This window comes from Lycium ferocissimum, unplaced genomic scaffold (genome assembly GCF_029784015.1).
Source record: "Lycium ferocissimum isolate CSIRO_LF1 unplaced genomic scaffold, AGI_CSIRO_Lferr_CH_V1 ctg13768, whole genome shotgun sequence".
NCBI classification, from domain to species: domain Eukaryota; kingdom Viridiplantae; phylum Streptophyta; class Magnoliopsida; order Solanales; family Solanaceae; genus Lycium; species Lycium ferocissimum.
Genome location: NW_026715064.1, coordinates 11,478 through 34,825, shown reverse-complemented (window position 1 = coordinate 34,825; position 23,348 = coordinate 11,478). Strand labels below are relative to the sequence as shown.

At 34.1% G+C, this 23,348-nt stretch overlaps 2 protein-coding genes across 2 annotated transcripts; both read left to right on the top strand.

Moving 5' to 3' along the window:
- The first annotated feature begins 444 nt into the window (after positions 1-444).
- On the top strand, positions 445-13,669 carry LOC132042167 (uncharacterized). Its single transcript, XM_059432785.1, has 4 exons — positions 445-677; positions 771-864; positions 927-1,052; positions 13,460-13,669. Exons 1-4 carry the CDS (start codon positions 445-447, stop codon positions 13,667-13,669), a joined length of 663 nt encoding a protein of 220 aa, XP_059288768.1.
- A 7,781-nt stretch (positions 13,670-21,450) lies between these two features.
- On the top strand, positions 21,451-21,882 carry LOC132042166 (uncharacterized mitochondrial protein AtMg01250-like). The gene has a single exon (XM_059432784.1). It carries the CDS (start codon positions 21,451-21,453, stop codon positions 21,880-21,882), a length of 432 nt encoding a protein of 143 aa, XP_059288767.1.
- The last annotated feature ends 1,466 nt before the right edge of the window (positions 21,883-23,348 follow it).

Genomic DNA, 23,348 nt, shown 5'->3' with positions numbered 1-23,348 from the left:
CTCAAAGATGGTTAATTAACCTTCACCAACTTAACATCCAAACAAAGGTTAATTTTAACCTTCACGGCACTCAAGACAAATCAATCTTAAGCACGCTTAAGATACAGTTGCACTGATCGAGGTAACTTTTCTTCTTTTCTATACTTTGTTATACGTATAGGAATTCAATATGTATACGTATAAAAAAAGTAGAAAATTTTTCCCTCCATTTTCAGTTGACTCTTCATATAAAAGATTAAAAAAACCTCAATCACAAAAAAGATGAAAAAAAAAAAAACTAAGAAGACACACGATCACACAAACTCTGTCGCCATAACCTCTATTGTGTTAAACATTCTTACTTAAAAATGAACCCCAATCAAGATAACCAATTTGATCCTATTAGGTTTACGTTATACAAGCATCTAGGATTGACATCAGAAGACAACTTGATCAATGAAGATAATGAGATTAATTCAGTTGGCAAATAATGAGATCAATGAAGATAATGAGATTAATTCAGTTGCTGGAGAAGATGAACAAAATTCTACTGGAGAAGATGACGAGATTAATACCGATTCAATTGGTAATCACCATGGAGATTGCGGAGAGCGTGAAGAAATGGAGCGAGTGTATTCTAATAAGGAAATACTATTAGATCCAAAAAGTGGTATGATATTCAAATCTGCTGAATCGTTGTTTGAAAAACCATGCTAAAATGAGAGGGTTTTGTGCGGTGAAAAGACAATGAAAAGTCGTTAGTATGCTTATTTTACTTGTGACAAGTCCAGGAAACCAACTAAGCAAAAATACACCAAGAGGGTTGGATGTCAGGCTAGAGTTAATGCTGTTAAACGTACAAATGGTTCCTGGATGGTGACTAAGGTATGTAGTGACCATATTCATCAATTGAACTCTAGCCTGTCGCGGTATATGACTGGACACAGACTATTAGCAACTCTATCAAGAGGATTCTTGAAGCTAATGACAGAGCTAGCTTCAGATCTTGTAAGAGCGTGAGACTTTTGGAGGTTCAATTTAATGGGCTGGAGAATATGGGTTGTACCCCCAAGGTACTATAGAAATTATATTGAATAGGCCAAGAGGTTGGAATTGCTAGCAAGTGATGCAAATGCTTTATGCAAATTCTTTTGTGACATGCAGACAAAGGATAATGAATTTTTATACTCTAGGAAAATGGATAGTGTTAATAGGATTAAAAGTGTCGTATGGGTTCACTCCCACTGTAACCCTATTTTCTAACCGACAAACCGAATCAATAACATATGAAACCGAACCGAACTGACCAATAAGCAGTGCTAGTTTGGACTCTGTTTTCGATTATTGAAATTGAGGTTTAGATGATTATTGAGTTTTAGGTTGGCCCAAGCTTAGGAATTGTTGGGTGCTGCTACTACGATTTAGGTGATTAGATTGTGATTTTTTTTATTTTTTTTTTTTTAGTTTTTCAATTTGGGCAATTTGGCAATTGGAAGTGGCTTGTGGTCACAATTTTTTGTAAATTCAAATTGGTTTTCTACAAAAATTATCGGAGAAACCTAATCTCCAATAGTTTTTATATATGCTCTATTGTTTTACTTTCGTTCATAGTTTGATTTTACATAAAGTTTAATAAAGAAATGAAGACTTTTACGGTTTTTGATCATATATATGCTATAATAATTGTGTAATTATAAATTTTTTGAAACTTGTGATTTTAAATATATCATACTCAGTATTTATGTGACTATAAAAAAAAATTTCACTAAAAAAATAAGAATGTGTCAACTCTATTTGGAACGAACTAATTAGGAAACAGTGCCAAATATTTGGGCTCGTTTGGTATGAGGGATGGGGATAAATAGTCCCAGGATTATATTTGATGAGATGATTTTATCCCACGTTTGGTTGGGATAAAATCGTAGTATTACTAATTTCGGGATTAGTTATCTCGGGATTGTAGTGTTATTTTATCCCTGTGGGAGGATGGAATAACTAATCCGGGGATAACTAATCTCATGATAAGTTATCCTGCGATAACTTGTTTCCAACCAAACGACCCCAAAGAGTATTAGTTAAGGAAATAAACAACCAGTTCATTATCTACTTTATAGTTCTTGTTTTTTTGGATAAAGTTATTTGGTATTTTTTCTGTAAAAGTTGGAGCAAGTTTTACTATCCTTGGGCTTCAAGTTATGTACATGAAATCTTAAAGGTGTTTGTAACAGTTAAATAAAACAAAAAATATTGAGAGCATTGTTCTGACGTAGAAATACGTTTTATGGTGACGAAACATAACTGAGGTAATGCTATTAAAATAGTTTGTGTTAATTTTTAATATTATATTCCTTAATAAAAAAAATGTAAACTACTAAAATAAATCGTTTTAATTTATTCCCTCATGTGTATGAACAAGACCAGTTAAAGTAGTCCAACATTCTGTTCGCACAACCCCACATATTGTTTCCGTCTTTTAGTGGTGAGTAGTTTATTCCTCAAGCTTGGGGATTAGGGATATTCTCTTTAAGGCTCGTTTGGTTGGAAACAATCCTATGGATTAGTTATTTCACCCAGCGCGTGATAAAAACACTCTAATCTCGGACATTATTATCTCAGCTTTTTTTCCAACCAAACGTGAGATAAGGCGGTACTAATTTTTATCCCAGGACTATTTTTCTCTATCCATCATACCAAACGAGCCCAAAAATCTTATCCAAGAATTGAGCTTGAGAGTTATAATTACATTAGAAGAAAAAATAATAAAAGGTTGGGGGCCAGGACGGTAAAGGCAGCTGGCTTTTATTTCCAAAAGAATGTAAATGTACGTAGAGTAAGACTTCCTTCTATTTACTTTGCTCTTACTTATTTGACACTTCCCTTTAAGAAGTTACTATTTATTAAGTTTTTTTTTTTTTTTGCTAATTATACTTTGAAAATTTAAATTTGACTATTATTACTTTATATAGTTATAGGATGATAAAGATAATATTAGAAGAAAATAATAAATTTCACTTACTTGCTAAAATGGATAAGTAAAAAGAATATTTTATTTTTAGTATGAGGGCCAAATAACATGGAATAGAGAGAGTAATTTACTTCCTCCTATCCATACTATACACTCCTTTTTTAAGGTTTCTGTTTTGTCCCAAAAAGAGTGTCTTCTATAATTAGTAAGTTTTCTAATTTCAAAATTCTAATATAGCAAGTTTGAGACTACACGCATTATTAATTTAAGATCACATGATTCAAAAGTAAATCAAAATTTTATTTTATTTTTTTCTTTAAAAAAAAGGCCAAACTTGTAGGCAAAGTAACCGCCCACCACCCCCCACACCCAAAATCCCCATCAACTTCCCGCCCTTCACCCCTTTCATTATAAATCACTGCTCTGCTTCCTCTTCACTCTTTCTTCCACACACCACTTACACCCCTTCACTTTCCTCTTTCTTCAATTCTTTCCCATTATTCCTTCCAATTTACCAATCCGTTCATCAAAAATGGATAACCGAACAAGGCTGCCTCCGAGAAGAGGGCAAGTTAAATTCATGATTTTCAAGAAACTGCTAAAATCGGTGAATTCGATGATCGGTGATTGCTTTCGTCCAACACCAATTACACCTCATAAATGACAAGAGAGAGCTTCATTCGATATATTCCTCTGTAATTTGACCCTGTTTGTTAATTTCCCAGCTAACAAACAGAGCAAAAGAAACATTATTTTCTTTATTTATTGAGTTATTGGTCAAAAAAATGCTCAACTATCATTTTTCCTCGCGAGCTTTACAACAACAATTATCAGTTGTTCGCTTTTCCTACATGAACTATCATCATCTGTGTATTAAAATACACCTCCAAAATGAGTAGGTCAAGAAGGAAAGATAAAACTGATATTTACGGTGTGAAACTCGCGAAAAAGTAATAGTTTAGATATATTTTAATAATTACCTCTTATTTATTTAATTATTTGGTGTTTGGGAGTGGGGGTGGGGGAGGCAGCTTAATTTTTTCTTCTTCTGAAATGGTTTACACTCTAGTAGATTATGTCAGTGTAAATCCTGTTGTACTACTGGTTTGTTTATAATTCTCTGTACAGGTGACTACTGATAAATAAAATTTGTACTTACTTTCAGTTGATTATTCTTCCTTTAATTTTTTTTGTACTTATTTTCCTAGGTAAGATTTGCCATTTTTCCTGGAAAAGTCTATACTGTATTGTTTAAGACTATTTTTGGTATGTAAACACCTTGTTATCAGGGGCGGAGCTAGCCTTTCGGGCGTGGGTTCGGCCGAATTCAGTAGCTTTTGTCTGAATCATATATTCATATTAAATTTTTTGTCAAATATGTACAAATTATTGATTTAGAACCTAGTAACTTTAAAGAATTAGAACCTCAAATCCACAAGCTTCAAATCCTGACTCCGCCTCTGCTTGTTATGACCAAAACATATTCATAACGGTAAAAGTGTACAACACCTTAGGTGTTCTCATAAAATAGTTAAAACTGGAAAATCAGTGATCAAATTCAAGTGGAAAGAACAAATGGTAGGTGACTTTTTCTTATCTACTAATGCGAATAGGATTTAGACTATATATATTGTTTATTTTCTTCTTCTTATTATTATTATTATTATTATTATTTAATATGATAATGAACCGAATTGAGCTTACACGAAAAGAATTTATATAGCCAATTCCAACTCATTTGAAATTGAAGCATAGTTATTAACCTATATTTCATATACTCATACTAATAACTAATGCACTCCCCCCCCCCCCCCCCCGCGCCCCAAACAAAAAAAGAGTTTTGTTTTAGGAAACGTTGGAGTGTGAAATAAGTTGAATTTCTTTGATATAAAAATGTGAAAGTTGCATGTCAATCTTTGCTACCTTTTTTCAGAAAACGTTCTCTTTCCGACTAATTAGCTGTAAATCATAAAAATATGACCTGAGAGTGCATATTAAAGCCACTATTATTTCTTACATCAAACTATTTAGGTGGCGGCCTGGCACTTCTGAGACATCGTAGCTAGTGATAGTGATTATAAAACGACTCTCCACGTGGCAAGCAATAGCGAAGTACACGTGGAGATTTTTTTTTTTTTAAAAAAAAAAAAAAGTTTCTTCCGCCTCCTGCAAGTAACTATTATATGACGGTTGAAATCTAGCTTCAAAATAGAAAGATTAATTGTGACTTGTGAGTCTATTTTCATACCAGAAAATGACTCATTTTTTAGTTCTTTAATTATCTCTTGTGTATTGTCTCTTCCTATCGGTCTTTATCAAGAGGGGAAAATTGTTGACCATGTAACCAGTGTTTACTCATTGTAAAAGGATCAGTTCCCGGTTAAAAAAAAAAAAAAAAGTTGTAAAATGATTTGTTAGGCTTTTAGAGGAAATGGATAAACATGATCCTTTACAATTTTAAAAAATAAATAAATAAATTTGCAGATCTTTTGTAAAAAGACATAACATTAAAATTAATTTTGTAAAAAGGTACAAAGCCAATTGACTAAAACATCATGTTTAGATAATAATTGTTGTTAACAAGCTAGCTTTCTACATGTTTTTCAATAACGATGGTGTCCAGATAATTTGTACTCCGTAATTTGTGCGTACTTAAATTATTTTATCGGATATATGCCGTTCGTTAGAATTCAGACATACGAAAGAAAGTCAGCTAACAATTTTTCTTCACTTGAATTTGATCCCTGATTTCCCAATTTTAACCATTTTACTTTATTAAACGGAGTTTGTGAAAGAAATATTTACTGTGGAGTTCTTGCAAGTTAAGCCCCAATAAAAATGCAATTTTGTCCGGTCATTTGTCATTCACTTGTACCTTTGCTCCTAAGTTTCCTATTTAAAAATCTAACAACATACTCAGTAAAATCTCACAAGGTGAGTATGAAAAGAGTGAAGTACTGTACACAGTGCTTACCCTATCTTGAAGGGTAGAGATGTTATTTTCGATAGACCCTCGGCTCAAGGAGATAGTAATAACAAGCCGTAATAATAGCTAGATAATAAAAAAAGGAGGAGTTTAAAGCGTTCGAGGAGTTTCGAACCTTGATCGATGACAAAAGCAGCGAGCTTTTATTTAAATTGTAAAGGGTCATGTTAATCCATTTCCTCTAAAGTGATTAATTTGGACCACTGCGGACCATTTCATATACTCATAAAAACCAACCCAAAAAAGATGATCTGCTGAAACGAAAAATAAAATGTTTGTTTCGGGAAAATGACGGTGTGAAATAAGTTGAATAAAATCGATACAAAATGTGAATGCGGCTTTTTAAAGGAAATTGTGTTCCAACATATTAGCTGTACATTATAGTTAGATTGCTTATTAAAGTCAATATCTCTCACTATCATTATTAGCCGGCACTTTGGCGACTAGTGATCAAAAATAAAATTTTCCACCCTCCACCATAGCAATTACATATCTGAATTACATGTGGCAGAATTTAACTACTTCAGTTCCACAGCCTCCAATTAACAATGATGAATTGATGATAATTAATAATCTAGCTTCAAGACAGACAGATTACTTACGAGTCTATTTTCATACCCAAAAATGACTTACTTTTTAGCTCTTTATCTCTTGCATATTCCCTCTCCCTACCTGTCCCAAATTAATTCGATCAAGATATCCTAATTATGCAACAACAACATATCCGATATAATCCCATAAGTAGAGTCTGGAAGATATCCTAACTATGCAAAGGGGAAGAAAAAAAAAAATCAGAGCAGAGTTATTCAACATTAATTTGTGCTAACAGAAAATTATAGATATTTGATGAAATGTAAGTGATGGAATTGATATAGTAGTACCACGTCGTCCCTCTCATTAAAATTGCCTTGCTTTCTCATCACCTTAGATTCATGTCTATCGTCAATTCACAATTATTAAGATGATATTTTTTCAATGTTAATGTTTCTTCTCTTAGTGCATTATTATTATTATTATTATTATTATTATTATTATTATTATTATTATTATTATTATTATTATTATTATTATTATTATTAATGATTCCTCTCATTTCCCAATAATTTCTTTTTTCTACTAGTTCTTAGGACACATCCCGATATAGAATTTGCGATTAACTTTATTCCATGTTTCATTTGGGGTATAATTAGTTAATTTCGTGATAATTTTTACACTAAAATGGAGGGACTAGTTATCTCAGCCCATGAGTTATCCCAACATTATATCAAACGACCCCTAAAAATATACTAGTTCACATTTATTATCATATCATAAGAAAATAAATATGCACAATGACACTGGCATCAACTGATTCTTTGATCGGCCTTTTAAAATTAGCATTAAGAATGAAATATTGTTGCCACACGTAAGAATTATAGCACCAAGTATTTACTCATTGTAAGAGGATTAGTTTGGTTTATAGCGGGAAACTTAGGAGCAAAGGTACAAGTAATGACTGGACTAAATTGACTTCTTATTGGGGCTTAACTTGCAAGGACCCCACAGTAAATATTTCTCTAACAAACTCCGTTTAATTTCAGATTTACCCCCTAGACTCTTTATGATATTTGTGTCTATCAAGGGTCAAATTTTACCATAATATTTATGAATTGATGACTGCTTTCATTGTGACGATATTTATTAAAAGCTTTTGGAATATTTTGGGATACTAAACTGAAAAAAAAATGATGAATTAGTTCATTGGAGAACATAAATTAGCTAATAATTTGATATGCTAGAAGGAACGTAGTTAGGGGTCTTCGTTGGTTGATTTGGTTCGGCTTTAAACATTTCGGTTTGGTATTCAATCTTATAAAATGCTATACTAATGTCCTATATAATTAAATTTGGTATAATTCAACTTTTCATCTTTCGATTTCAGTTTATTCAGTTCGGTAACTTCAATTTGATTGGTTTGTATAGAGATGTAAAAAAATATCTTTAAGAAGCAAGAAGATTGGGACAAAATACTATATCAAAGAAATTCGTTTAGAACTTTCAATTTCTAGAGAGTAAGTTAAAGGAAACGCTTGTTTGATCAATGATCATATGGTATGAATTTTTGAACTAGTCGACCATCAGTTTTGAAATAAATCTATGTGAAAAATTGTAATTGGTGATTTTTGATTTCTAAAGCCTACAGGTAGAAAAGGTTAAAACACAAAGAATAAAGGAAGTACATTTTCAATTTATGTTGTAATCTAAAATATGTGTATTGTGTAAATTAGTATGTATTTTATTACAATATCGATATTTTGCATTTTTTGAAAATATCTACCGTATCAAATACTGAATTTCATAAAATGTAAATCAAATAGTACTATATTGAATATCGATGTGTTCGATTTCAAATTGGTAATTCATTTTATACTAAATTATGGACAATCCTAACAACATAAGCATCTAGAATAAAGTAGAAATTACTCAAAATTTATCTAGGACTAGGTTCATCTCCCTCCCATTGACTTCCTCATATCGTTGAAAAAATCCCAGTTGCGATGTGGAGTCTTATGTCCTTCTGTACTTAGCTGGAAAGATATTCTAAACTTTATTTTTTCCTTTTTTAATTCTATCCGTTCAATGTATTTTTTCAAAGAAGAAGCCAAAAAGAGTTCAATTAAAATAAATTAAGACAAGGTTTCAGTTTTAATTCAACACTTGACTACACAATTTGTCGGTGACGTGGGCCATTTCTCATTTCCCTATCTTAAATAAGAAGTTCATATTCACAATTGCACCACCTCAATATCTAAGAAAATTGGCATTGAACCAAAGAAATTTGACCATTGAAATGAGGGAAGTGCTAATTGGTCAGAAACGCTTGGTGAGAAAACGGGCAGACAAAGTGAAAGGTCTTATATGACCTTAACAGCCCAAAGATGGTTAATTAACCTTCACCAACTTAACATCCAAACAAAGGTTAATTTTAACCTTCACGGCAGTCAAGACAAATCAATCTTAAGCACGCTTAAGGTATGGTTATCGATCGTTGTTGACACTCATTTTGTCCATCCTTTATTTAATTTACTCGGGTTTAAATTTTCAAGCTTCTTTATTTTTCACTATTTTTTATTTGCAACTACTATTAATATCGCTACTTTTATTTTCAACATTACGAGTATTACTTTATCACAAATTTTAAATGTTCGTCATTGTTTCATTTTCGGGTTCGGACTCGTCAAATTAATTACAAGACAACACTTTGTTAAATCCTTATTTTTTCTTAATTGTCTTCACATATCATATATTGTACTATTTATCAAATTAAGCCCAAGAATAATTAAACGGCGGAGGAAGGACCGAATATTTTTCGGCCAAATTAATGGCCCAAAATACAAATACAATACTACTTCCCTATCCAAATAAACAACCCACGTTATATCGGCCCCACATTTAAATTAATAGACCGATTTTACAACTTTCCCTACCCGGCCCCAAACAATCCCGTTTTCACCCGAGACCTCCGGCCCCATCCCTTTACTTTCCCTTTTACCCTAAACCCTATCCCTTTTTCTTTCTTTTTTTTTCACCCGCCGTCTCCTCTCTCCTCTTTCTTCATCGTCATCACCTCCTCTCTCCTCTCTCTCCCGCTCCCCTTCTCCTTCCTCTCTCTCTCACGCTCCCCTCCACTTCTCCCTGTTCCCCACTCCTCTGTCTTCTCCACTCATCCCTGTCCCCCGCGCCTCTCTCTCATACGCTCCTTTTCCTCTTTTCGTAAACCCTAATCACAGCCCTATAAATGATCCGAATTCGGATGAGATAAGGGGGACTTTTTTTGAAGATTCGGAGGATCTACCTACAAAATACAAGTTTTGATCACCAAAAACAACCAACCATTACTCTATTTTAATTTCTGTTTCTGTTTAAAACTTTAATTACTCTAATCGGGTTCGGGTTCGGGTTCGTTCGAGTTCGAGCATAGATTCGAGACTTCGACGCTCAGTTCACTGCACCCAAAAAAGGTAATCTTTCATCCTTTCCTCCTTTTAGTTTTTCTGTATTTTATTTTGCTGTTATGTGATTGATATTGGTAGTTTAGTGTTAGTGTAGTTTAGTTCATACTCATGTTTGGTGTTTATGTATGCTTAGTATAATTTGTTTAATTATGCAGTCTTTTGCTTGGTAAATTTTTAATTGAAGTCATTATCGATATTCAGATTTAAGTGTGTCTATTTTAAAGTCATACATAGTATAGTTTAGTGTCATTATAGTCATTCTGTTTAAAATCTGTCTAAATTTATGCTATCTTATATTTCTGCTCGTTTTGGTTTCCCTATGGCATAGTTGTGTTAATATTGGAGTAGCTTAGACCTTGATCCAAAGACTACTATGTATTGTCGTTTATTCTGTATCAGGTCACCCTCTAGTCCAACATTATTGTATGATGTCTTGCTTGTGATTAGTTGAGTTTACTTGATTTTAGGCTTGTATTTGGCTTATTAAGTTGCCTGTTTTAGCTAAAGTTGTGCTATGTGATTTTGATGTTGAGCTTAATTCCTAGACAGACATGATCTTACCTTTGGTTCAATTTGCTTGATCAAGCATACTCTTTTAAGTCTATGTCACTACAATTTATGTCAAAGTGTGTTGTGGTCATAAATGCATATTTACCCTGTTAAGAGGCAGTTTGAATGCCCATTTTTTTAAGATTTCTGGTCGTAGTTTCAAACCTGGTTGCTAAATGAGGAAGTGGTTCAAGTTCTGGTCCTTCATTTGTTTAGGGTATAATCTTGTTGTCATTCTTATTGAATCTGTGTCCATGATATGAGTCTAGATCGATTGGTTTAGTATTCCAAATTACATCAGGTGTTTGGAAGGATTGTTAAGCGCAACTTGTAGCATCTATGAATCTATCTAGTGTTCTGGGAAAATCATGATACATGTCTGAGGTCCTATTTTGGATCGAATTTGATGAATACACATTGTGTCCCCTTCTTGGGAGTGCCTTTGTATGTCTTGGAATGATGTCTCAAACATGCCAATAAGCTGAATTTTGCTGCTGTTCTATGCCCATCATTGTGTCCGTTGCTGTTAATTGTTGGCTGCCCATCGTTGTGTCTGTTCTGTGCCCATCATTGTGTCTGTGGCTGTTGCCTCCATATTTATGATACGAAATACTTTGTTGTTCTGTTTGTTTGCCTCTATAAGTAACTGAATTCAAGTATAAAATTGGGTATTATCATAGGCTATAAAACTAGCAGTTAGCTTGATACTGTGAGGCTGTTTGTATTGATTAAGGCATGCAATGTCGTAGTCGTCTGAGGGTTCTGCCTATATCTGGGTGCTGTCTCGCTTGTATATTATAATGGGCTGCTGGATCATAAGCTACCTGATGTTGTTTTGTTTTTGACAAAAAATACAAGTTTTATGCCGTATGATCATTTCATGTTGAACTTAGACTCGCTTGTGCATTTAAGGACATTATATGAGTTAGAATGCCATTTTTGCATGATGCTTTGTTTCTTTGGTCCATATAAAGGTTGAGATCATTAGGTTTCTTTAGTATAACTAAAAGGAATGTCGAAGTATGTTGATGAGGTTTATATTGCTGTGCACTGAATCTGGCGGTTTGTTTGCCTTCACTTTGGTTTTCTTTTTATAATGCCGCGTAGGGTTCTTTATATGTCAAATGACTTAGCATGATTGCTCTTTCCCATTTTCTTCTCTTATATGATTGAATGGCTGTAGTATACAAAGGGTATATACTTATATGTACAAAGTATATTTAACTCTGTACATCTATCCTAATATGAATATGATAGCATACTTAGTATATATTGAAAGTATCATCCCATACAGTTAGCTATACCATTGAGTGTTAATGATGTTAAATCCCTTTCTCTATTCGTTGGACCTCTGTTCAAAAAATAGGAGTATGACTTTGCGGGGGCTTGAGCATTAAGTAACATGGAACAAATCACATGGGTTTCATTTGTTTATTCATCATGGTCTTACTTGGTCTTGAACATTTTCTCTATTTGTCCCATTATTTGCATTATGTGCTAATTCAGTTTGTGTACTTGATCTATGTATTTACGTCTTATTCCTTTATTATATACTAATCATTTTTCTTTTATTCTTATGCATGACCATCACATATGAGTCCAAGGGACTCGTCACTCTCCGCATTTGGTGTTGGGCCAAAGCCCAACAAAATCTCCCCTCGAGTCAGCCTGCATTACAAATAGAACACAGAATCTGGGCCAAAGCCCAATAAATGTGAACAGCAACAGGCGTGACAACAAGAAGAACATATAAAAATCGTTTAAAGCCCTCGAAACAATTCACAAGAATCCAAATGGGCTAAGCCCATTTACATTATATCTACCCCTCTATTTTTTATTTCTGTGTGCATTTAACTTGTATTGTATGACTAACATTTGTGCTTGTTAATTAAGATAAACTTTAGTAACATTAAGGGATTTAGTTTAGTAATGGGTAGTTAATTCCACAAATTACATTCACTTCTATTTTTAAAACTATTTATAGTATCTATAACATTTATTTGAGTAATGGATTTTCAAAATAGCATGACTACATCTTTTGGCTAAGGGAATCATAATTTATGCTTACTATTTTAGAAGTTCAAAACGTCACAAATCTTACACTAACGTTAGCTTATACTAAGAAATAAAAACAAATTAGTTTTCAACGGATAACTTTTCACTTTAGTTCCTTTTCGACACTTGAAATACATCTTTTGTCAAAACATTAACTCACAATAACTTTACAAATACGTTTAATTTGCTAGTTGGCGTAATTCATATTCTAAATACATATGAACATTATACATTCCGTTTCTTTTAGTTTATTTATAACTAAACTCTTTTATGCAATCACTACTTTTCCACAAGTTTTACTTTGTTATATTCTACTTTTATTTATAACTTTAGCAATACTTTCAAGATACTTTCTTAAATATTTAAAATACTATATTCACACTTAGCCTAATTAACCCTAAGTCCGGTCGGTTAACCATTGTTAATGGGTCTTAAAGGATGCCTAATACCTTCCCTTTAGACTAATTGAACCCTTACCTAGAATCTTAAGTTTCGCAGACCTTAAACAGAGTTAACTTTAGATGAATACTTTAAATAACTTTAGGTGTCCTAATTCACCGTAAATAATTAGGTGGCGACTCCTTAACTTTAATTAACCCCGGAATTACCCGGATGTTGTAAACTATTTTGACCCAGGTTAAAATAGGGTATGACAGAGGTAACTTTTCTTCTTTTCTATGCTTTGTTATACGTATAGGAATTCAATATGTAAACGTATAAAAAAAGGAGAAAAATTTTCCCTCCATTTTCAGTTGACTCTTCATATAAAAGATTAAAAAAACTCGATTACATAAAAGATTTTAAAAAACCTAGAGAAGACCTTATACACAAACTCTGTCGCCATAACCTCTATGTGTTAAACATTCTTACTTAAAAATGAACCTCAATCAAGATAACCAATTTGATCCTATTAGGCTTACGTTATACTAGCATCTAGTATTGACATCGGAAGATAGCTTGATCAATGAAGATAATGAGATTAATTCAGTTGGCAGTCACAATGTAGATAATGAGATCAATGAAGTTGCTGGAGAAGATGAACACAATTCTCCTGGAGAAGATAATGAGATTAATACTAATTCAGTTGATAGTCACCATGGAGAATGCGGAGAGGGTGGAGAAATGGAGCGAGTGTATTAGAATAAGGAAATATTATTAGATCCAAATAGTGGCATGATATTCAAATATGCTGAATCATTGTTTGTTTTTTTATAAAAAAAAACATGTCAAAATGAGAGGGTTTTGTGCAGTGAAAAGACAATGAAAAGTCGTTAGTATGCTTATTTTGCTTGTGACAAGTCCAGGAAACCAACTAAGCAAAAATACACCAAGAGGGTTGGATGTCAAGCTAGAGTTAATGCCGTCAACCAAACAAATGGTTCCTAGATGGTGACTAAGGTATGTAGCGACCATATTCATCAACTGGACTCTATCCTGTCGCGCTATATGACTGGACACAGATCTATTAGTAAATCTATAAAGAGGATTCTTGAAGCTAATTAGAGAACGGGCTTCAGAATTTGTAAGAACGTGAGACTTTTGGAGGTTCAATTTGATGGGCTAGAAAATATGGGTTGTACACCCAAAGGACCTACGCAAAGAATTACAAATTTATTTTCGAAACATGACTAAAAGCCGTGAAACAAGTTGCTTCAAAGGCTATCTTGATCTGATAGCATTAAGGTGTGTAGTGAAGTTTTTAAAAATGATACAATATGATATTGTATTTGGCACATATTCGCTAAGTCGCCAAATTGTCTAAATTTTCAATACAAATAAATTCAAGAGTAGGCCTTGATAGCATAAAGAGTTTGAGCAATGATGGGGTGATTTTATTGAGAATATGAGCAAGATAGTGATTGTCCAAGTTGTTCTTAAAGGCAAAGATGGGTGCCAGATACCTTAACAACCACTGGCCGGGATGTTATCAACGAAATACATGCCTACTTCGATGGATTTATCAGCCATAGAAGCACGCTGAGTTTGTTCAGCAGTATGAGTTATCATTGAGAAATAGGTACAAGAAAGAGTTGGATGCTGAGCATAAATCTCATTAGACTAAAGAAGCTTGCGAGTCTATGTTCTCATGGGAGGTGCAGCTCCGAGATGCTTATATCTGCAGAATTTTTCAAATTTTTCAGTGAGAGTTAAAGAGGTTGTATCACATGAATTAAGACTAGTTGAGGATGAGCAAGTCGTGGAAGGAGTGGAGAAGTACGACATAACAAATTCCTCAATTAGAAATGATTTTTATGGAAATTAATTTGTCTACAGGGTTAAACACACTATCGAGGGGGAATATTTTGACTGTAATCGCAAGTACTTTGAATCGAGAGCATATACTTAAGGTGATGGCACATAAGAAGACTAAATACTTGGAGGATATGTATGTTTTGACAAGGTGGAGAAAAGATATTGTCCGACACCACCTGAAAAAGTTCTTTCTTAGAGGTTACCCTAATATGACAGAGATTACGTCAAATTATTTTGACGAGGCATGTAATATTGTATTGGACAGTGACATAATGGCACAATTTCTCAGGTCAAGATTAACGGAATTTTTTAATGATCTTACAAATTTTGGAAAAGGGTCAAATATACACCTGTACTATCGGAAAAGGGCCAAAATTACTCCTCGTTATATTTTGGGTTCAAATATACCCCTGACGTTATACTTTGGGTCTAAACATTCCCCTCCTCTGTTAAAATTGTCCAAGGTAGACACCACGTGACACTACCAACTCATTGAGGTGGACACCACGTGGCATGCCACCTCACCACCCCATTGTTAATTTCCACCATTTCCACTGCTTACCTTCCTCTTCCTCTTTAAAGGGGTCAGATTCCCCATATGGTTCTAGTTGGTTGTCGGACTGGGAGTACATAACAATGGAGTAGAAAACAAAAGGAACTGTTGTTCGTCATTCATTTTGAAGATATTGATGGTTACTCTGTTGCTTATACTTCTTGTACCTTATTTCTACCAGAATGATCCTCTCATCCTATTTGCATTATTTACACAAAGTTAATTTCTTTCAAATCTACATAAATTTTACTACCAACAAAAAGGTTGACTCATCGATTTGGGATTTCGATTCTTGTTAGTTGATAAGACTGCAATAAATCTCATTTACAAAGATGTGTGCAACTTAATTAGCCAATTATTTATGGTTTGGTCAGTAGGGATAGGCAACAACCATTGAAGAAGCGCAATTTCGACTTTTTCTGTTATGAAGCGTTCTTTGTTAATTATTTGTATTGGGTAGCCAATAGTGGCTGTGACAAAGGGCATAGCACTGGCGGAATCCTGTGGTTTATCCATCCTATTCATCAGAGTAGAAGTGAAGAACGAGAAATTTGATAATATATAGGAGGATACGGCGGAAATTAACATATCATATGGCTAAATGGGTTGGGGTGGTGAGCTGGCATGCCACATGGTGTCCAACTCACCGAGTGGTTAGTGCCATGTGAGATCTGGTGTCCACTTTCAATAATTTTAATGGAGGAGGGGGTATATTTGGACTCAAAGTATAGCGACAGGCAGAGGCGAATCCAGAATTTCAAGAGGATGAGTTCACCTTAGATTTTTTTTTTGAAAAAAAAGATGCAAAAGTGCATTTTAGCAGGATTCGATCCCACAATCTTAAGGGATTAAACCCAGCACTTAACCAAAGGCTCCATTCACTCTAGTTTGGTCATGTGTTCCTTCAGTTAATATTAGATACATTTTAAGGATTATATACATAATATACCGAGTTTAGTCGGGTGACCATGTGTTCATGTGAACTACTTTTTACCCATGAATTCGCCCCTGGCGACAGGGGTATATTTTAACTCAAAGTATAACGAGGGGTATATTTGGCCCTTTTCTGATAGTACAGGGGTATATTTGGCCCTTTTCCGTACAAATTTTGATCATAGCATGATATATGACCTTACGGAAAACACGACGACCATCACAAAGAAATAGTGCAAATGATCATATACCAAATGTAGTAGGAAATAGTTGCAATGATCATATACTAGATGTAGTAGGAAATATTAGAAATGATCACATACCGAATTTAGTAGACCCTGTATTGCATTGTTCAGGTGGAAGGCCAAAGAAAGTACGAGATAAACCACCACTTGAAATGCTATTTAGATCTTTAGGAGGGAGGGGTACACAGAATAATGGTGGTAGGGGCGGCGGCAGGACTGGAGGAAGAGGAATATCACAAGCGGGAGGACGAGAAGTATAAAAAAATGGAGGACGAAGAATATTTCAAGATGGAGGAAGAGGTAGAGCCAGGAGTAGTGCAAATCGACGGGGCGCCGATTCAACAAGAAATGAGGTATTGTGTTGCATTGTTATTTATTTTAATTAACGTCTTTGGAATCATTTGGCTTAACTTTGAATTTGGTCTACCCCCCACTGCAGAAAAATGATGATGGAGCATCACAAGATGGAGAAAGAGGAAGGGGTAGTGCAAATCAACGGGGCGCCGGTTCGACAAGAGCAAGAAATGAGGTATTATTCTACATTGGCACTTTATTTTAATTAACGTCATTGGAATTACTTGCCATAACTTTGAATTTGGTCTAACCCCTACTGCAGCAAAATGATGATGGAGCATCAGAAGATTGAGAAAGAGGTACTGCAAATCGAAGGCGCGTCGGTTCGACAAGAGCAAGAAATGAGGTACTGTTTTGCATTGTCAGTTTATCTTAGGTTAATTAATTAATTAATTGGATTAACTTTGAATTTTCCCTAACTCCCATTTTTGCAAAATGGTGATGGAATATCACAACATGTGGGTCTAACAGATCTCAACCTCGATAGCTAAGAAGCCTCACTCTTTAAATACTAATATTGTTTGTTTGGAGGGAATACTTGAAAGCATGATTTTGATCATATATTACAGTGCTTGAGGGTTATCATTCAATTGTTAGTATGTGAAGGTAGCTGATAAATTCAAGAATTCTAAAGTGTTGTTGGTTGAGCTGTCAGGCAATGTCGTTATAAGGATCAAGCAAGACAAAAGCGCACGAGTGACTCTTGGTTGACCCTTCGCCATTACTTGTATGAGGGATCCAACAAGACAAATTCCATGAGGGATGGAATGATTAACCCACCATGTAAACTGTAAGAAGGTTCTATATATATATATATATGCACACACACACACATATTAATAATGGGGACAAATGGGGACACACCAAAAACCTTCTAGATGAAAGCTGTTTAATACAAAGTTTCCTTCACATAAATAAATAGACCACCACAAACCCAGAAATTGTAACAACCTCATTGACATTTAACATAAATTTAGTAAACAGACGTCGTAGCATAAAGGACGCTTCTGAGAAATCATTTCCAGATTGACAACAACAGCATTAAGATGATCAAGTAGCATGTCCTGGAGCTGCGCTGCTTGACTTCAATGATCTTTCTCTCCAAGGTGGTCATACATTTATTAATGTCTTCCAGCCCTTCATCTAGACGAATGTTTAAATGATCAATCCTAGCTTCCAAAGAACTCATGCGGCTCATAATCAATGTGTTGGTGTCATCAAAATGAGTGAGGATCTTTTCTGTATGAAGGAGAATGCATTCCATATTTGTTCTGTGCACACAAGTGAAGAAATAAGAGAAGAAACGTTAAAAACATATAAAACCCTACTAGGAACTTTGAACATACACATACTTACCAAAAAAAAATGGAGAAGAACAAACGAAGAATGTGGACAAATATAGAATCAAGAGATATCTGAATTACACATGGCGGCATTTTAACTACTTCCATTGCCTCCAATCAACAATGAGGAATTGATGATGATTAAATCTAGCTTCAAAATAGACAGATAGTTATGGGTCTATTTTCATACCCAAAAGTGGCTCATTTTTTAGCTGTTTATCTCCTGAATATTCCCTCTCCGTACCTTTCCCAAATTAATTTGATCAATCATTTGGCAGAGATTTTATCAACACTCTATACATTAATAAATTGACTGTAGAATTATTGCACGACATCCTAGTTAGACAGAGGAAGAAGATACCCGTAATAAAATTATTCAATATTTGTACTAATTGAAGATTACAAATATCGGGCAAATGTTAGGGTTTATGAAATTATTATAAATTATTATATTAAAATTGCCTTGCTTTATTCAATTTTAACAATTCCTCTCTTGTTTCCCTCTCCCCCCCCCCCCCCCCCCGGTTCTTGGGATTAAAAAGCACAATGTGTGTCCCGTTAGATCTCTAATATAGCGCACATTTATTAACGTAAAGAGATTACTTCCTTTGTTCACTTTTAGTTGTCTAGTATTCTAAAAATACATTTTTACTTTTAAGATATCAAAAGAAGACAATTTGTTTTTTGTTTTTTGTTTTTTTTTGTTTTACCCCTAGTATTAATTACTCATTTCAAATCATTTGTCAAGTCCATTAAAAATATTTATCAATTAATATGGGTGTCCTGGTAAATTATGCACTTCATTTATTATTTCTTAAGAAGTGTGCATAGTGAATAAATAAAGGTGAACGGAGGAAGTAATATTTACAGTGACACTTGGAAATGACAAATGACGGGACTAAAATTGACTTTGAAAATCAGCATTAAGAAGAGAAAATTGTTACCAGTGTAGACATTTAATATTAAATGAATTAGAATGCAATGAAAAAAAAACACATTCTCGAATTAATGTGCAGATAAGAATGTAGTATCACATTCATTCTTTAGAAGTTATTGTGAGAATTTTACTTTTTCTTAATGAGAATTATTCATCTCATAACGGATGGGTATTTTAATTCCTCACTGCAATTCTCAATTTCCTACGACTATATACTGGAATGTCTTCTCCTAATGATAAACAACACAAAGAAGGAAATACTCTTTTTCAATAACTCTCTATGTCCCTTAACTCTCCCCTTTATCGGTTTTCATTCTTTGTGAATTCCTGAGCAATTATTTTGTGCAATTCAAGACATCCAGCCACTAGTGGAAGTGATTGGGAGTGCTTTGGAACCTTGAGGAGCGACCGGTCTTAACGATTTTCACTGGAGTCGGACCGAAATCGCTTTCAAGGCTATGGCTTGCCACGACACAGCGTTAATTCGATAAGCTGATTCTATCCTTTTGTTTAATTTTCTGATTGATATTGTTAATATTTCCAACAATTTGAAAGCGATTTGTTTTATACAATATTGATCAAAGAGCATATGGAAAGGTAAAATAATTCTATACATATTTTGATGATGAAAGGTAAAATACTTTTATTTCCTTTCTAAGAATGTGGTCATGAAAAAATGAAAAAAGAACGTATGGATTGATTCCTTATGATGGATGCCTTAATTTGAAAAGTTTGCAATTGAGAAATGTTAGTCCATCATAAACAGTTAAAAAAGAAAAAAACTTGCAGAAGAATACATGGTGAAACATCATAAAGTGTCATTAACTCAAATAGTAAATGTTTGGAGTTGTGGACATGAAAAAACTGAGTTTTATGATTGTTAATTGTTATTAAAGGTAGCATGTGAGTTATGAAGGTCCTTTTTAAGGAGATACGATTTACGTCTTAACTTTGAGTTAATTGGAAACCATTCATGTTTTGCAGTATCCTTGAAACCGCATGATAGCACAGTTTCAGGAAAACAAATAATGAATAGTGAATTAATGCCCAAGTTAGATGATGAATCTTACACTTGATATACACGAAGGAAACAGAGACAATAACAACTTCCTTGAGAATGAGATTGTCATATTTCAATAGGAAGACAAAGACAACTCAAGAATGCAAGAAAAGAAAGTGACAAAAATTGAGTTCTACTTTGTTAGAACTCCATTCCTACTTATTTATAAATCTACTCTTGTGTTTCTTACAAATAGTAGTGATATAAATGTTAGGGTAGATGATTCATATTGTGATGATCTTTAAATGCGTAACATCTATGATATGCTTATGGTGATTTGCAATTTTGTTATATCTTAACGTGAATTTGTTGAATAAAAGATCGTGTGGAGTTTAACTACAAGTTATGGAATGATGTGAAATATTTAAATTGGAAGGATCATAGCTAATACTTGATTGGTGTTCTACAATTTTTTGACCGTGTGAATAAATGGTACTTACATTCTTCAGGTTGGTGAACCTCTATGATAATTTTAATATCTCTTGTGAAGTAGGTTTGATATCTGAAAATGTGAATTTGCCTAGATGTTGTCTCTTCCAAAAGAAAAGGTCTAAATATATATAGACCAGAACAACCATCCCATCAAATGGATAGCTTAAATGCTCCAGCTTACGACCTTCAAGAGACTAAAGAATAATGGGAAGATAAAGAATCCGATGACTATCTATTACAAACCAATATTTAACATTTTGTAACTGTCATTCAAGGCTATATATTCGTCAATGGACAGTGGTCATTTGAATGCAAGAATTCAAAAGCTATCAATAGCTAATCAAATGTTGTTTGTTATAAATGTTAATAAAGGGTCTATTATAAGATTATAATAATAGCTATTAACTATGGCTATTAAAGGATAAAGATTGTGTTAGTGAACAATGGATTTGTTGTTAATACATCTGATTCCTGTGTTTATTATAAGATGGTAGGATCAGATATGTGATTATATGTCTATATGTGGATGACTTGCTAATCTTTGACCCTAATGTGAATGTTGTTAATAAAACTAAACAACTTTTTATCTTCTCAATTTGAAATGAAAGATATAGGAGCAGCAGATGTGATTTTAGGGATTAAAAACTTTTAATGGGCTCTCTTTATTAGTCTCATTATATTGAGAAAATGTTGAAAAGTTCGATTGTTTTGATGTAGCTCCTGTGAGGATTTTCCATTATTCTAGCATACACTTGAGAAAGAATAAAGTTTCTAGTGTTAAAAATCCTACAACTCAGTAGAATGGGTGTATATGGAACAGATTTTAGTTAACTTGCAATTCCCTGATCAGTTTGTGAAATCGATAATGTGCTGCATGAAAACAGTTTCTTACTCTATCCTAATCAATGGTGTCCCTACCCCACCATTTGCTGCCAAAAAAGGACTAAGACAGGGTGATCCCATGTCACCCTATCTCTTTGTTCTTGCAATGGAATACTTGAGCAGGCTGCTTAAATCACTGAAACAAGAGAGAGGGTTGAAATATCATCTAAAATGTGGAAACATGAAGATTACACAGCTGAGCTTTGCTGATGATTTACTGTTGTTTAGTAGATGGGATAATAGCTCAATACATGCCATGTTCCAATGCTTTAAAACTTTCTCCTTAGCTTCAGGCCTCCATGCTAATTTACAGAAGAGTAGCATATTTTTTGGGGGAGTTTCCATGACTGTGCAATGGTAGATAATGGACACGACAGGGATGGTGAAAGGAGAATTACCAATCAGGTACTTGGGGGTGCCAATGAGCTCAACAAAGATTTCAATTATACAATGCCAACCATTGCCTGAAAAAATGCTAGGAAGGGTCCCTGGACTAGTAAAATGCTCTCTTACGCTGGAAGATTGCAGCTCATAAAATCAGTCCTGTTTGCGATACAAATATACTAGTCTTAATTGTTTCTGCTCCCCAAAAAGATTATTAAAGTAATGGAACAGATCTGTAGAACATTCCTATGGACTGGACAAGTGGAAATGCCAAAGAAGGCCTTGCTTGCATGGGAGAAACTATGTACACCAAAAGCAGCCGGAGGTATGAATTTGTTAAATGTTCACCTATGGAATAAGGCAGCCATATGCAAGCTTCTATGGACGTTGACCACAAAGAAGGATGTCTTATGGGTGAAGTGGATACACACATACTACAGGAACAGAGGAGCATTATGGGAGTTGTTACCTAAGCAAGCAAGTTGTGTTATTCAAAAGATATTCAAGTAAAAAACTTAGGCAAAAACTTACTTTGAAGAAGCAAGAATGACTAAGGAAGATTTAGAGGGACTCAGAACTTTCTCCATCAAGAAGATGTACCAAAAGATGCTAGGAGAGTTTCCTAAAGTTCCATGGAGAAGATTAACATGTGGTAACCCAAGGTCACCTAAATGGTTATTCTTAGTATCACTGGCAGTACAGGGTAGATTATATACAAGAGATAGACTATATAAATGGAGTATTACTGAAGATAAAAGTTGTCCAGTTTGCCAACAACATGATGAATCAGTAGAACACTTGTTCTTCATTTGCCCTAGAACTGCACAGATATGGAAAACACTGCTCACATGGCAGGGTATTGACAGGGCACCAGCAGGATAGCATGAAGAGATACTATGGATGATTGACAGGAAGAGAAGCAAGAGTGCACCAGCCACTATATACAGAATGTCCCTAGCTACGACAGTAAACTATGCGTGGCAAGAAAGGAATAGAATAGTATTTCAGAGAACTAGAAGACAAGTAAGTGTGCTAATTAGGATGATAGTACCGGAGGTATATGTTAGAGGAAGCATGATTCAAAGGTTAGCAAGTAGACTGCAAGATCTGAATTTTTATCCAATTTAATGCAAAAGATGAAATGTAGTATGCAGGAAGATATGAACTGAGGTTGGGCCTGTCCAACTCAGGGTAGTCTCAGTTTTGTTTGAGCTGTAAATAATTCACTTTGGTAATAAAATGCAAGTTAATTACCAAAAAAAAAAAAATCTAGTGTTTCTCAAATTGAATATGCTAAACTAATTTGTAATGTAATTTTTCTTATGAATCATACTCAACTTGATATAATTTGTGATGTTAGCAAATTGAGCAGGTATATTCATAACCCTATTTGAATGCTCTTCATTGTTTGTGAAAGTACTTGACAGGTACTATTGGTCGGTG

Coding starts and splice junctions, on each gene's coding strand:
- LOC132042167 (XM_059432785.1), top strand. CDS start 445: ATGAGATTAATTCAGTTGGCAAATAATGAGATCAATGAAGATAATGAG. Junction 865..926: donor GTTCCTGGATGGTGACTAAG/GTATGTAGTGAC, acceptor GACTGGACACAG/ACTATTAGCAACTCTATCAA. Junction 1,053..13,459: donor ATATGGGTTGTACCCCCAAG/GTACTATAGAAA, acceptor ACGTTATACTAG/CATCTAGTATTGACATCGGA.
- LOC132042166 (XM_059432784.1), top strand. CDS start 21,451: ATGGAACAGATTTTAGTTAACTTGCAATTCCCTGATCAGTTTGTGAAA.